Source organism: Larus michahellis, unplaced genomic scaffold (genome assembly GCF_964199755.1).
Source record: "Larus michahellis unplaced genomic scaffold, bLarMic1.1 SCAFFOLD_373, whole genome shotgun sequence".
Lineage (NCBI taxonomy): Eukaryota > Metazoa > Chordata > Aves > Charadriiformes > Laridae > Larus > Larus michahellis.
Genome location: NW_027436129.1, coordinates 51,045 through 66,944, shown reverse-complemented (window position 1 = coordinate 66,944; position 15,900 = coordinate 51,045). Strand labels below are relative to the sequence as shown.

At 69.0% G+C, this 15,900-nt stretch overlaps 2 protein-coding genes across 2 annotated transcripts; both read right to left on the bottom strand.

The window, feature by feature from the left end:
- Positions 1-31: 31 nt before the first annotated feature.
- Positions 32-8,566, bottom strand: ZWINT (ZW10 interacting kinetochore protein). Its single transcript, XM_074571683.1, has 7 exons — positions 8,532-8,566; positions 5,983-6,067; positions 4,776-4,881; positions 3,805-3,970; positions 2,836-2,886; positions 2,330-2,412; positions 32-185 (listed from the first exon to the last, which is right to left on the bottom strand). The coding sequence occupies exons 1-7, from the start codon at positions 8,561-8,563 to the stop codon at positions 151-153; spliced, it is 558 nt and encodes a 185-aa protein (XP_074427784.1). The 5' UTR covers positions 8,564-8,566; the 3' UTR covers positions 32-150.
- A 164-nt stretch (positions 8,567-8,730) lies between these two features.
- LOC141737069 (uncharacterized) lies at positions 8,731-15,879 on the bottom strand. Its single transcript, XM_074571684.1, has 6 exons — positions 15,751-15,879; positions 15,053-15,143; positions 12,875-12,966; positions 10,925-11,115; positions 10,092-10,323; positions 8,731-8,820 (listed from the first exon to the last, which is right to left on the bottom strand). The coding sequence occupies exons 1-6, from the start codon at positions 15,829-15,831 to the stop codon at positions 8,731-8,733; spliced, it is 777 nt and encodes a 258-aa protein (XP_074427785.1). The 5' UTR covers positions 15,832-15,879.
- Positions 15,880-15,900: the final 21 nt, after the last annotated feature.

Genomic DNA, 15,900 nt, shown 5'->3' with positions numbered 1-15,900 from the left:
CTCCCAGTCTCACCCGCAGGCTGAACCCCCCCCCGGGGAGGGGGCGCAGGCGCAGGGGGGGCAGGTCGTCGGGGGGGCCCGGGGGGGGCCCCAGCTCCAGCTCCACTTGGGGGGCGCCCGGGGCGGGGGGGGGCAGCACCCGCACCCCCGTCAGCCGCTGGTAGAGGCGGCACCCGGCCTCCGCCCTGCACCCGCACCACGGGGGGGTCACCCACAACTGGGACCCCCCCCCGGAGACCCTGGACCCCCCCCGACCCCCCCATTCCCTGTCCCCCCCCCAGATCCCCCCTCCCTGAACCCTTGAGTCCCTCCCAGTAGCCGCCCAGTAACCCCCAGTTGCCACTGACCCCCCCCGACCCCCCCCCCCCGAGCTCCTGGACCCCCCCTGACCCCCCCCCCCAACTCCTGAGCCCCCCCCCAGCCCCTAGACCCCCCCCCGGACCCCCCATTCCCTGTCCCCCCCCCAATTCCCCCCTCCCTGAACCCTCGAGTCCCTCCCAGTAGCCTCCCAGTACCCCCCAGTTGCCACTGACCCCCCCTTACCCCCCCCCCCCGAGCCCCTGGACCCCCCCTGACCCCCCCCCCCCAACTCCTGAGCCCCCCCCCAGCTCCTGGACCCCCCCCGACCCCCCCAGTCCCTGTTCCCCTCCCAGTTCCCCCCTCCCTGAACTCTTGAGTCCCTCCCAGTAGCCTCCCAGTATCCCCCAGTTGCCCAGAACCGCCCCCCCACCCCCCCCCCGGAGCTCCTGGACCCCCCCTGACCCCCCCCAGCTCCTGGACCCCCCCTGGACCCCCCCCGACCCCCCCATTCCCTGTCCCCCCCCAATTCCCCCCCTCCCTGAACCCTTGAGTCCCTCCCAGTAGCCGCCCAGTAACCCCCAGTTGCCACTGACCCCCCCCGACCCCCCCCCCCGAGCTCCTGGACCCCCCCTGACCCCCCCCCCCAACTCCTGAGCCCCCCCCCAGCCCCTAGACCCCCCCCCGGACCCCCCATTCCCTGTCCCCCCCCAATTCCCCCCTCCCTGAACCCTCGAGTCCCTCCCAGTAGCCTCCCAGTACCCCCCAGTTGCCACTGACCCCCCCTTACCCCCCCCCCCCCGAGCCCCTGGACCCCCCTGACCCCCCCCCCCCAACTCCTGAGCCCCCCCCCAGCTCCTGGACCCCCCCGACCCCCCCAGTCCCTGTTCCCCTCCCAGTTCCCCCCTCCCTGAACTCTTGAGTCCCTCCCAGTAGCCTCCCAGTATCCCCCAGTTGCCCAGAACCGCCCCCCCACCCCCCCCCCGGAGCTCCTGGACCCCCCCTGACCCCCCCCCAGCTCCTGGACCCCCCCTGGACCCCCCCCGACCCCCCCATTCCCTGTCCCCCCCCCAATTCCCCCCCTCCCTGAACCCTTGAGTCCCTCCCAGTAGCCGCCCAGTACCCCCCAGTTGCCACTGACCCCCCCCGACCCCCCCCCCCCCGAGCTCCTGGACCCCCCCTGACCCCCCCCCCCAACTCCTGAGCCCCCCCCCAGTTCCCCCTTCCCTGAACTCTTGAGTCCCTCCCAGTAGCCGCCCAGTACCCCCCAGTTGCCCAGAACCGCCCCCCCACCCCCCCCCCGGAGCTCCTGGACCCCCCCTGACCCCCCCCCAGCTCCTGGACCCCCCCTGGACCCCCCCCGACGCCCCCATTCCCTGTCCCCCCCCCAGTTCCCCCCTCCCTAAACCCTTGAGTCCCTCCCAGTAGCCGCCCAGTACCCCCCAGTTGCCAGTGACCCCCCCCCGACCCCCCCCCCCCGAGCTCCTGGACCCCCCCTGACCCCCCCCCCAACTCCTGAGCCCCCCCCCAGCTCCTGGACCCCCCCCATTCCCTGTCCCCCCCCCAATTCCCCCCCTCCCCAACCCCCTGCGTCCCTCCCAGTAGCCTCCCAGTACCCCCCAGTTGCCACTGACCCCCCCTGACCCCCCCCCCCGAGCTCCTGGACCCCCCCTGGACCCCCCCCGCCCCCCCCCATTCCCTGTCCCCCCCCCAATTCCCCCCCTCCCTGAACCCTTGAGTCCCTCCCAGTAGCCTCCCAGTATCCCCCAGTTGCCACTGACCCCCCCCGACCCCCCCCCCCGAGCTCCTGGACCCCCCCTGACCCCCCCCCCCCAACTCCTGAGCCCCCCCCCAGCTCCTGGACCCCCCCCATTCCCTGTCCCCCCCCCAATTCCCCCCCTCCCCGACCCCCTGCGTCCCTCCCAGTAGCCTCCCAGTACCCCCCAGTTGCCACTGACCCCCCCCGACCCCCCCCCCCCGAGCTCCTGGCCCCCCCCCCGACCCCCCCCCCGGCCTTTGCCCCCCCCCTCACCTGCCGGCCGCCCCCCGCCGCTGCCCCAGTGTCCCCCGCCGGCGGCTCCAGTCGCTCCGGGCCCGAGCCAGGTCCTGCCGCAACTGCGCCCCCCCCCCAACCCCCCCCCCAACACGGCTGAGTCCCCTCTGCGCCCCCCCCCGGGACCCCCCCGGGACCCCCCCGCCACCCCCTGCCCCCCCCCAGGACCCTCTACCCAACCCCCCCCCCACAGGACCCCTCTGTGCCCCCCCCCGGGGTGTCCATCCCCCCCCCCGTCCTTGTCCCCCCCCCCCGGGGTTTCCCCCCCCCCCCCAGGACCCCCTGCCCCCCCCGCCAGGTGCCTGGGATCCCTCTGAGTGTCCATCCCCCCCCCCCAAGACACCTGGGTGCCCCCAGGGTGGGGGGGGGGCCACCCAGCACCCACCCTGGGGGGCGGTCGTCGTCGTCGTCCCCCCCCCACTCGAAGGCCCGGGTCCCCTTTTTTTTGGGGGGGGGGGGACGGGACACGGGGGGGGGGGTCTCACCTGGTCCCGGCGCCCCTCGGCCTCGCGCAGCTTCTCCCGCAGCTCCCGCAGCTGGGGGGGGCACCCATGGGAGACACCCCCCCCCCCCAACAACAGCACCCACAGGCCCCCCCCAGCACCCACGGAACCCCCCCAGCACCCCTAATCCCCCCCCCCCCAGCACCCACAGCCCCCCCCGGACCCCCCCAGCACTCCTAATCCCCCCCCCAGCACCCACAGCTCCCCCCAGGACCCCCCCTGCACCCACAGAACCCCCCCAGCACCCACAGCCCCCCCCAGGGCCCCCCCCCCCCAGCACCCACAGAACCCCCCCCAGACCCCCCCCAGCACCCCTAATCCCCCCCCCAGCACTCATGGAGTCCCCCAGCACCCACAGCTCCCCCCAGGACCCCCCCCCCAAATCCCCCCCAGCACCCACAGCCCCCCCCCAGACCCCCCCAGCACCCACAGCTCCCCCCAGGACCCCCCCCAAATCCCCCCCTGCACCCACGGAACCCCCCCAGCACCCCTAATCCCCCCCCCCAGCACCCATAGACACGCCCCCCAGCACTCATGGAACCCCCCCAGGACCCCTAATCCCCCCCCCAGCACCCACAGACCCCCCCAGGGACCCCCAGCACCCACAGCCCCCCCCAGGGCCCCCTCCAGCACCCCTAATCCCCCCCCCAGCACCCACAGAACCCCCCAGGACCCCCCCCAGCACCCCTAATCCCCCCCCCAGCACCCACAGAACCCCCCCAGAACCCCCCCAGCACCCCTAATCCTCCCCCCAGCACCCACAGAACCCCCCAGAACCCCCCCAGCACCCCTAATCCTCCCCCCAGCACCCACAGAACCCCCCCAGGGCCCCCCCAGCGCCCACGGAACCCCCCAGGACCCCCCCCAGCACCCCTAATCCCCCCCCCAGCACCCACAGAACCCCCCCAGGACACCCCCCCCCCCCCAGCACCCATAGCCCCCCCCAGGTACCTGCCGCAGCCGCGCCTCCAGGGCCCCCCCCAGCCGCGCCCCAGGCCCCGCCCGCGGCGCAGGGGGGGGAGGGCGGGGCTCAGGGCCCCCCCCAGGGCCCCCAGGGCCCCCCCGTACCCCGACTTCAGCCCCCGCCAGCGGCTCCGCGCCTGCGCCCCCGCCCGGCCTGCGGGGGGGTGCTGTTCCGTCAGCCCGGGGGGGCCGGGGGGGGGGCAGGAGTTTGGGGAGGGGGGGGTTTAGGGGGGCCCAGGGGTCCAGGGGGGGTCGGGGGAGGCCAGGGGTTTGGGGAGGGGGGGTTTAGGGGGGGCCCAGGGGTTCGGGGGGGACCGGGGTGGGGGGGCAGGAGTTTGGGGGGGGGGTTTAGGGGGGGCCCAGGGGTTCGGGGAGGGGTCGAGGGGGGCCAGGAGTTTGGGGGGGGGGTTTAGGGGGGCTCCAGGGGTTTCGGGGGGGGGTCGGGGGGGGCCCAGTGGTTTAGGGGGGACCGTCGGGGGGGGCCAGGGGTTCGGGGAGGGCCGGGGGGGGCCAGGAGTTGGGGGGGGGGCAGAATTAGGGAGGACTCAATGGTTGGGGGGGGGGTCAGGGGGGGCCAGGGGTTTGGGGGGGGATTAGGGGGGGCCCAGGGGTTCGGGGGGGGGGGTGGGGGGGTCGGGGGGTGCCAGGAGTTTTTGGGGGGGGGGATTAGGGGGGACCCTGTGGTTCGGGGGGTGGTCGGGGGGGGGGCCCAGTGGTTTAGGGGGGACCGTCAGGGGGGGGCCAGGGGTTTGGGGGGGAGGTTTAGGGGGGGCCCAGGGGTTCGGGGGGGGGTCAGGGGGGGGCAGGAGTTTGGGGGGGGGGACTCAGTGGTTGGGGGGTGTCGGGGGGAGGGGGGGGGGCAGTGGTTTGGGGGGGGTGAGGGGGAGCCCAAGGATTTGGGGAGGGGGGGGGGGGTGTCGGGGCGGGGGGGCCCCAGGGGTCCGTGGGGGGGCCCTCACCGAGGTCGGGGGGGTCCGGGGGGGGTCCCGGGTTCTGGATGAGCCCCAGGAGGCGCCGCAGCACCCGCAGCTGGGTCAGCAGCAGCTTCTGCTTCCGCCGGGTGTCCTGGGGGGGGGGGGGGGGGGGGGGCAGTTGGGGGGCAGAGAGGGGGTTAGGGGGCGGGGGGGTGGGGTCGAGGGGCAAGTTGGAGGGGTCAATGGGGCAGATACGGGGGGGTAAAAATGGGGGGGGCGGGCAAAGGGAGGGTTAGGGGGCAAAAGGGGAGGGGTTGGGGGGGGAATGCGGGGGTCAGAGGGGGTTGGGGGGCAAATGGGGGGGGTTGGGGGGCAGTTGTGGGGCACCGTGGGGCGGTTTCAGGCCACTATGGGGCAGCTGTGGGGCAGTTTCAGGGGCTGTGGGGTGGTTTCAGGGCACTATGGGGCAGTTTCAGGCCACTATGGGGCAGTTATGGGGCAGTTTCAGGGGCTGTGGGGGGGTTTCAGGCCACTATGGGGCAGTTGTGGGGCAGTTTCAGGGGCTGTGGGGGGGTTTCAGGCCACTATGGGGCAGTTGTGGGGCAGTTCTAGGTGCTGTGAGGCGGTTCCAGGGCACTATGGGGCAGTTGTGGGGCAGTTTCAGGGGCTGTGGGGGGGTTTCGGGGCACTATGGGGCAGTTGCGGGGCAGTTTCAGGGGCTGTGGGGCAGTTCTGGGTGCCGTGGGGCAGTTTCAGAGCACTATGGGGCAGTTGTGGGGCAGTTTCAGGGGCTGTGGGGCGGTTTCAGGCCACCATGCAGCAGTTGTGGGGCAGTTGTGGGCGCTGTGGGGCAGTTTCAGGGCGCTATGGGGCAGGTACAGGGCAGTTTCGGATGCTGCGGGGCAGTTGTGGGGCAGCTATGGGGCAGCTGTGGGTGCTGTTGGGCACGTATGGGTGCTGTGGGGCAGTTATGGGGCAGGTATGAGGCAGTTGTGGGGCACCGCACGGCAGTTATGGGGTGCTGTGGGGCAGCTGGGGGTGCTGTGGGGCAAATACAGGTGCTGTGGGGCAGCCATGGGGCTGCTGTGGGGAGCCGTGGGGCAGCTATGGGGCAGTTGTGAGGCAGCTGTGGGTGACATGAGGCAGCCGTGGGGCAGCCACGGGTACTGTGGGGCAGCTGTGGGGCAGCTGTGGGTGCCATGGGGCAGATATGGGGGCCGTGGGGCGGCCGTGGGGCAGCCGTGGGTCTCACCACCAGATGCTCAACCAGGACGGGGGCCGGGACGTCGCCGTCCTCCTCTTCCAAGGCCACGGCGGCCTCCAGCGCCGCCAGCACCCTGGGGACACGCCAGGGACACGCTAAGGACACGCATGGGGACAGGGGGACACGTGGGGACATGCCAGGGACACGTGTGGGGACACGGGGACACGTGGGGACACGCCAGGGACACGTTAAAGACACGTGTGGGGACACGGGGACACATGGGGACATGCCAGGGACACACTAAGGACACGCATGGGGACAAAAGGACATGTGGGGACACGCCACTGACATGCTAAGGGCACATATTGGGCATGGGGACACGTGGGGACACGCCAGGGACACGTTAAAGACACGCATGCGGACATGGGGACACATGAGGACTCCCCAGGGACACGCTAAGGACACGTGTGGGGACATGGGGACACATGGGGACGTGACAGGGACACACTAAGGACACGTGGGAACACGCATGGGACACACTAAGGACACGCATGGGGACACGGGGACACGTGGGGACACACTAAGGACATGCGTGGGGACGTGGGGACACACTAAGGACATGCTAAGGACACATGTGGGGACACGGGGACACGTGGGGACATGCCAGGGACACGCTAAGGACACGCATGGGGACAGAAAGACATGTGGGGACACGCCAGGGACACGCTAAGGGCACATATGGGGCATGGGGACACGTGGGGACATGCCAGGGACACGCTAAGGACACGCATGGGGACATGGGGACACGTGGGGACATGCCAGGGACACGCTAAGGACACGCGTGGGGACATGGGGACAAGTGGGGACATGCCAGGGACACGTGTGGGGACACGGGGACACATGGGGACACACCAGGGACACGCTAAGGACATGTGTGGGGACATGGGGACACGCCAGGAACACGCTAAGGGCGCATGTGGGGATATGGGGACACGTGGGGACATATTAAAGACACGCGTGGGGACATGAGGACACATGGGGACACACCAGGGACACGCTAAGGGCACACGTGGGGACATGGGGTCACGCCAGGGACATGCTAAGGACACACATGGGGACGTGGGGACATATGGGGACACACCAAGGTCACGCGTGGGGACATGGGGACGCATGGGGACACGCCAGGGACACACTAAGGATACATGTGGGGACACAGGGACACATGGGGACATGAGGACATACCAGGGACATGCTACAGACACGCGTGGGGACATGCCAGGGACACGCTAAGGATACACGTGGGGACACACCGGGGACACGGGGACGTGTGGGGACACGCCAGGGACACGCTAAGGACATGCATGGGCACACAGGGACGCATGGGGACATGCCAGGGACATGCCAAGGACACGTGTGGGGACAGAAGGACACGTGGGGACATGTCAGGGACACGTTAAGGACACATATGGGGCATGGGGACAGGTGGGGACACGCTAAGGACACACGTGGGGACATAAGGACACATGAGGACACACCAGGGACACGCTAAGGACATGCGTGGAGACATGGGGACACGTGGGGACATGCCAGGGACAGGCCAAGGACACGCGTGGGGACACACCAGGGACACACGTGGGGACATGAGGACGCGTGGGGACACGCCAGGGACACACTAAGGACACGCATGGGGACATGGGGACGCGTGGGGACAAGTCAGGCACAGGCTAAGGACACGCGTGGAGACATGAGGACACGCCAGGGACATGCTAAAGACACACATGGGGATGTGGGGACATATGGGGACACGCTAAGGCCACGCGTGGGGACATGGGGACGCATGGGGACATGCCAGGGACACGCTAAGGACACGCGTGGGGACACGGGGTCATGTGGGGACATGCCAGGGACATGCCAGGGACACGCTAAGGACACGCGTGGGGACACACCAGGGACACGCTAAGGACACGCGTGGGGACACACCAGGGACACACTAAGGACACGCGTGGGGACATGGGGACGTGTGGGGACAAGCCAGGGACATGCTAAGGACACGCGTGGGGACACTGAGACCCCCTGAGGGACACGCGTGGGGCCATGGAGCCCCCTGAGGGACACGCGTGGGGACACGGGGACAGCCCAGAGCCCCCCGGGGACCCCTCAGGGACACGCGTGGGGACACGGGGACCCCTCAGGGACAGGCATGGGGATCCGGGGATCCCTTGGGGACACGCGTGGGGACACGGGGACACCCCAGAGGCCCCCGGGGACCCCTCAGGGACACGGAGCCACCCCAGAGACCCCCCAGGGACAGGCGTGAGGATCCGGAGCGCCCTCAGGGACACGCGTGGGGACACGGGGACACCCCAGAGCCCTCCGGGGACCCCTCAGGGACACGCGTGGGGACACTGAGACCCCTCAGGGACAGGCGTGAGGAGCCGGAGCCCCCCTCAGGGACACGCGTGGGGACACGGGGACCCCTCAGGGACAGGGGGACACCCCCCCGCCCCAAGGGACACGCGTGGGGACACGGGGACACCCCCCCCCCCCCGTCCCCCCGCCGTGGGCCAAGATGGCGGCCGCCCCTGAGGGGAGCTCACCCCCGCGCGCGCTCCAGCCGTCCCGCCGCCATCTCTTCCCGCGCTCCCGCCGCGCCCCGCCCACCCCGCCGCCGCCGGCCAATCGCCGCGCGGCACCGCCCCCTCTCCTCTCCCCCCCCCCCCCCCTTTGCCGCGCAGGCGGCGGCCAATCGGCGGGCGCGGGGTGGCCCCGCCCACCCGTTGCCGTGGAGACGCTCCCTCAGGGCGCCATCTTGGAAGGGGCGGGGAAGGAGGTCGGACTGGGGGCACTGGGATGTACTGGGAGCGACTGGGACGCTCTGGAGATGGACTGAGGGGCACCAGTGGGGGCTGGGTTATACTGGGAGGCACTGGGATGGGCTCTGGGGGGCACTGGGCTACACTGGGAGGGGTCTGGGACATACTGGGAGGGGTCTGGGGGGCACTGGGTTATACTGGGAGGGTTCTGGGACATACTGGGAGGGGTCTGGGGGGCACTGGGATATACTGGGAGGCACTGGGATGGGGTCTTGGGGCACTGGGCTATACTGGGAGGGCTCTGGGACATACTGGGAGGGCTCTGGGAGGCACTGGGATATACTGGGAGGCACTGGGAGGGGTCTGGGAGGCACTGAGTTATACTGGGAGGCACTGGGATATACTGGGAGATACTGGCAGGGGTCTGGGAGGCACTGGGTTATACTGGGAGGCACTGGGCTGGCTCTGGGGGGCACTGGGCTATACTGGGAGGGCTCTGGGAGGCACTCTGGGGGGCACTGGGCTATACTGGAATATACTGGGAGGGACTGGGAGAGGTCTGGGAGGCGTCGGGATATACTGGGTTATACTGGGAGGCACTGGGACGGGCTTTGGGACCCCTGGGCTGTACTGGGAGGCACTGGGAGGGACTAGGATGGGTCTGGGAGGCACTGGGTTATACTGGGATGGGGTCTTGGGGCACTGGGCTATACTGGGAGGGGTCTGGGACATACTGGGAGGGGTCTGGGGGGCACTGGGCTATACTGGGAGGCACTGGGATGGCTCTGGGGGGCACTGGGCTATACTGGGACGGCTCTGGGACATACTGGGAGGGCTCTGGGGGGCACTGGGCTATACTGGGAGGCACTGGGCTACACTGGGAGGCACTGGGCTGGCTCTGGGGGGCACTGGGCTATACTGGGAGGGGTCTGGGACATACTGGGATGGGCTCTGGAAGCACTGGGCTATACTGGGAGGAATTGGGATGGGCTCTGGGGGGCACTGGGCTATACTGGGAGGGGTCTGGGACATACTGGGATGGGCTCTGGGGGCACTGGGTTATACTGGGAGGGGTCTGGGTCATACTGGGATGGGCTCTGGGAGGCACTGGGCTATACTGGGAGGCACTGGGTTATACTGGGAGGCACTGGGATGGCTCTAGGGGCACTGGGTTATACTGGGAGGCACCGGGAGGGGGGGTCTTGGGGCACCGGGCTATACTGGGAGGGCTCTGGGACATACTGGGAGGGCTCTGGGAGGCACTGGGCTATACTGGGTTATAATGGGAGGGGCCCCTTTCGCCCCCCCCCCCCCCCCCCCCCCCGCGCCCCCCCCATAACAAACCACAGGCCGCCTCTTCCCGCCCCTCCCCCCCCCCCCAAAACGGGGGGGGGCGGGGCCTTTATTCCCGCCCCTCCCCCCCACGGGGGGATGGGGGGGGGGTCGGGGTGGGGGAGGGGCGGGGCAGGGTGGGGGGAGGGGCGGGGAGGGGCCCCGCCCCCCCCCCCCCCTCAGCGCCGCCTTCGCACCAGGGTCCAGCCGTCGAGGGGGGAGGGGCGGGGCCGCACTCCATCGCCTGGGGGGGGGGGGGGGGAGGGGGGATGACGTCATCAGCGTCACCACCCCCCCCATGACATCACCATCACGTCCCACCCCCTCATTGAGTGACACAGCCCCCCCCCCCCCCCCCCCGCGGGTGTGTCCCCGCCCTTTTGATGACATCACCCCCCCCACCCCGTGACGTCATCAGTGCCCGCCCCCGAGTCAATGACATCAGCAGCCCCCCCCCCCCCCCCCCCGGGCCGTGACATCATCACTGCCCCCCCCCCCCCCCCGGCAAAGCCCCGCCCCCCCCCGCAACCCGCTGACATCATCGCCACCCCCCCCCCACGCTCGATGACATCATCACTCCCCCCCCCAGCAGCTTGATGACATCATCACCGTGCCCTCCCCTCCGCGTGGTGACATCATCACTGCCCCGCCCCCAGCTTGCTGACGTCACCCCCCCCCCCGCCGTATTTGATGACATCACCACTGCCCCATTGGCCGGCCTCCCCCCCGTCCATGACATCATCGCTGCTTGATGACATCACCACCGGCAGCCCCCCCCCCCCCCAATAAAAGTGACATCATCGGCGCGTCCCCGCCCGTTCCGATGACATCATCGGCGACCTCACCTCCTCCTCCTCCTCGCTCTCCTCCTCCTCGCCCCCCCCCGGGGGGAGGCCGGCGGGGGGGGGGGAGGGGGACACGCCGGGGGGGGGACGGGGACCTGGGGGGGGGGGAGCACCCCCAGCCCCTCCCCCGCCTCCCCCCCCGCCTCCCCCCCCCGCGCCCGGGCGAAGAGCGACACCAGCTGCCGGCTCACCTGCGGGGAGGGGGGATACTGGGAGGCACTGGGAGGCACTGGGAGGCACTGGGAGGAGGCTGGGGAGGGACTGTGACATACTGGGAGGGACTGGGATATACTGGGAGGGAGTGGGAGGGGCTGGGAGGGGACTAGGAGGCACTGGGAGGGACTGGGACATACTGGGAGGGACTGGGAGGGGACTGGGAGGGGACTGGGAGGCACTGGAATACACTGGGAGGGGACTGGGAAGGGACTGGGAGGCACTGGGATATACTGGGAGGGACTGGGAGGGGCTGGGACATACTGGGAGGGACTGGGAGGGGACTGGGACATACTGGGAGGGGACTGGGAAGGGACTGGGAGAGGACTGGGAGGCACTGGGATATACTGGGAGGGACTGGGAGGGGCTGGGACATACTGGGAGGGACTGGGAGGGGACTGGGACATACTGGGAGGGGACTGGGAAGGGACTGGGACATACTGGGAGGGGACTGGGAAGGGACTGGGAGAGGACTGGGAGGCACTGGGATATACTGGGAGGGACTGGGAGGGGCTGGGAGGGGACTAGGAGGCACTGGGAAGGACTGGGAGGGACTGGGACATACTGGGAGGGGACTGGGAGGCACTGGGATACACTGGAAGGGGACTGGGAGAGGACTGGGATATACTGGGAGGGACTGGGAGGGGCTGGGAGGGGACTAGGAGGCACTGGGAGGGACTGGGAGGGACTGGGAGGGGACTGGGACATACTGGGAGGGGACTGGGCGGGGGCTGGGAGGGACTGGGCCATACTGGGAGGGGCTGGGAAGGCACTGGGGGGCACTGGGATACACTGGGAGGGGATTGGGAAGGGATTGGCAGGGACTGGGAGGCACTGGGATGTACTGGGAGGCGACTGGGATATACTGGGAGGGGATTGGGAGGCACTGGGAGGGACTGGGATATACTGGGAGGGGATTGGGAAGGGACTGGGATATACTGGGAGGGCACTGGGAGGGCACTGGGATATACTGGGAGGGGACTGGGAAGGGATTGGGAGGAACTGGGACATACTGGGAGAGGGCTGGGAAGGGACTGGGAGGCACTGGGATATACTGGGAGGGGATTGGGAGGCACTGGGACATACTGGGAGGGGACTGGGAGTGACTGGGATATACTGGGAGGGGACTGGAAGGTGCTGGGATATACTGGGAGGGGGGTTGGGAAGGGATTGGCAGGGACTGGGAGGCACTGGGATGTACTGGGAGGGGACTGGGACGCACTGGGATATACTGGGAGGGGGTTGGGAAGGGATTGGGAGGCACTGGGATATACTGGGAGGGGACTGGGAAGGGACTGGGAGGGGATTGGGAGGCACTGGGATATACTGGGAGGGTACTGGGAAGGGACTGGGAGAGACTGGGATATACTGGTAAGCAACTGGGGGGGACTGGGATATACTGGGAGGGGACTGGGATGTACTGGGAGGGGACTGGGAGGCACTGGGACGTACCGGGAGGGGACTGGGATATACTGGGGGGGTGGGGGGGGGGGCCGGGACGACCTGCGACATACTGGGAAGGGGCTGGGAGGCTACTGGGGACGTACTGGTTTATACTGGAACCTACTGGGAGAGGACTAAGAGGCGCCGGGAGGGACCCAGGGTGGCGCCGGGACGCCCATCGGAGTCGGGGGGGGGGGAACTGGGCTGTACTGGAAGCGACGAGGGGGGTGCTGGGGAGCTCGTGGGGGTGTACTGGTTTATACTGGTTTATACTGGTTTCTACTGGGGCCCTACCAGCTGCAGGCTGCCGTCCTCCACCGCCGTGTCGAACTCGTTGTCCATCACCTCGGCCAGGAAATCCTCCACCTCCTCCTCCGCCAGGTCCTCTGGGGGGGACACGGTTACCCCGCCCACTGGGACGTACTGGGAGGCACTGGGAGCTACTGGGATGGCACTGGGGGGCACTGGGATGACACTGGGATGGAACTCGGGGGCACTGGGGGGCACTGGGAAGCCCATTTCGTGACTGGAAGATGCCAACAAGAGGCTGGGGGGGGAACTGGGCTGGACTGGGAGGGGGGGAGGCTACTGGGAGCTACTGGTTCATACTGGTTCATACTGGTTTCTACTGGGAACTACTGGGATGAGACTGGGAGCTACTGGGATGGCACTGGGGGGCACTGGGAAGCCCATTTCGTGACCAGAAGATGCCAATAAGAGGCTGGGGGGGGGAACTGGGCTGGACTGGGAGGGGCTGGGAGGCTACTGGGAGCTACTGGTTTTTACTGGTTCATACTGGTTTCTACTGGGAACTACTGGGATGAGACTGGGAGCTACTGGGATGGCACTGGGGGGCACTGGGAAGCCCATTTCGTGACTGGAAGATGCCGATAAGAGCCTGGGGGGGGAACTGGGCTGGACTGGGAGGCTACTGGGAGATACTGGTTCATACTGGTTTCTACTGGGACGGGACTGGGGAGCACTGGGAAGCCCGTTTTATGAGTGCTGGACGCTGATAGGAGCCCGGGGGGGGAACTGGGCTGGACTGGGAGGAACTGGGGAGGGGCTGGGAGGCTACTGGGGACCTACTGGTTTCTACTGGGGACATACTGGTTTTTACTGGTTCATACTGGTTTGTACTGGGAGCTACTGGGATGAGACTGGGAGCTACTAGGATGGCACTGGGGGGCACTGGGAAGCCCATTTCGTGACCGGGAAGATGCCGATAAGAGCCTGGGGGGGGAACTGGGCTGGACTGGGAGGGGCTGGGAGGCTACTGGGAGCTACTGGTTCATACTGGTTTCTACTGGGACGGGACTGGGAGCACTGGGAAGCCCGTTTTATGAGTGCTGGACGCTGATAGGAGCCCGGGGGGGGAACTGGGCTGGACTGGGAGGGACTGGGAGGCTACTGGGGGACCTACTGGTTTCTACTGGTTCATACTGGTTTCTACTGGGAGCTACTGGGATGGCACTGGGGAGCACTGGGAAGCCCATTTCGTGACTGGAAAATTGCCGATAAGAGCCTGGGGGGGGAACTGGGCTGGACTGGGAGGGGCTGGGAGGCTACTGGGAGCTACTGGTTCATACTGGTTCATACTGGTTTCTACTGGGACGGGACTGGGGAGCACTGGGAAGCCCGTTTTATGAGTGCTGGAAGCTGATAGGAGCCCGGGGGGGGAACTGGGCTGGACTGGGAGGGACTGGGGAGGGGCTGGGAGGCTACTGGGAGCTACTGGTTTTTACTGGTTCATACTGGTTTCTACTGGGAACTACTGGGATGAGACTGGGAGCTACTGGGATGGCACTGGGGGGCACTGGGAAGCCCATTTCGTGACTGGAAAATGCCAATAAGAGCCCGGGGGGGGAACCGGGCTGGACTGGGAGGGGCTGGGAGGCTACTGGGAGCTACTGGTTCATACTGGTTTCTACTGGGACGGGACTGGGGAGCACTGGGAAGCCCGTTTTATGAGTGCTGGACACTGATAGGAGCCCGGGGGGGGAACTGGGCTGGACTGGGAGGAACTGGGGAGGGGCTGGGAGGCTACTGGGGACCTACTGGTTTCTATTGGGGACATACCGGTTTTTACTGGTTCATACTGGTTTCTACTGGGAGCTACTGGGATGGCACTGGGGGCACTGGGAAGCCCATTTCGTGACCGGAAGATGCCAATAAGAGCCTGGGGGGGGGGAACTGGGCTGGACTGGGAGGGACTGGGAGGGACTGGGAGGCTACTGGGGACCTACTGGTTTCTATTGGGGACATACCGGTTTTTACTGGTTCATACTGGTTTCTACTGGGAGCTACTGGGATGGCACTGGGGGGCACTGGGAAGCCCATTTCGTGACCGGAAGATGCCAATAAGAGCCTGGGGGGGGGAACTGGGCTGGACTGGGAGGCTACTGGGAGCTACTGGTTCATACTGGTTTCTACTGGTTTCTACTGGGCCGGGCTACGAGGGGCGAAACTCACCGTTTTGGGTGAAAAAATCCTGCAGGGCCCCCACCAACCAGGCGGCTTTTTCGGGGCTCTGGGGGCCCCCGAAACCCTGGGCCACCGCCAGCTGGGGGGGGGACGGGACGGGGGGGGGACACGGGGACGGGGGGGGGATGTCACCGCGCCGTCCCCTCCCCCCCCCCCCCCCCCCAAAAGGTGGCCACGGGGACTCGTCGGTGGCCACCCCCCCCCCCCACCCCATGTCACTGGGGGGGCCCAAAGTGTCATGGGCCCCCCCCCCCCATGTCCCCCTTAGTCCCCCGTCCCCGCCCCCCCCCCCGCAAAGGTCCCTGTCGCCCCCCCCCCCCCACGTCACATGTCCCCCCCCATGTCCCCCCCCGGGGCCACCCTCCCCGCCTCCCTGTGGCCCCCCCATGTCCCCTCTCCCCCCCCGGGGCCACCCTCCCCCGCCTCCCTGTGGCCCCCCCATGTCCCCTGTGCCCCCCCCCACCCTCACGCCCCTCTCCCCCCCCCCGGGGCCACCCTCCCCCGCCTCCCTGTGGCCCCCCCGGTCCCGTGGCCCCCCCCATTGTCGCCCTTTCCCCCTCACAAGCTCCTGTCCCCCCCCGGGGCCACCCTCCCCCGGCTCCCTGTGGCCCCCCCCCCCCCCCCCCGCCGTGTCCCGTGTGTCCCCCCCCCGGTGTCCCGTCTGTCCCCCCCCCCCGTGTCCCCACCTGCAGCGCGGCCCAACCGCCCAGCACCGCCCGCACCCCCTGGGCGAACAGGCCCCGCTCCTCCGCCCCGGCGGCCGCCATCGCCGCGCTGCGCAGGGCGGCGCGCCGAGCGCCGAGCGAGCGATTCCCTCTCCCTCTCCCCCCCCCCCC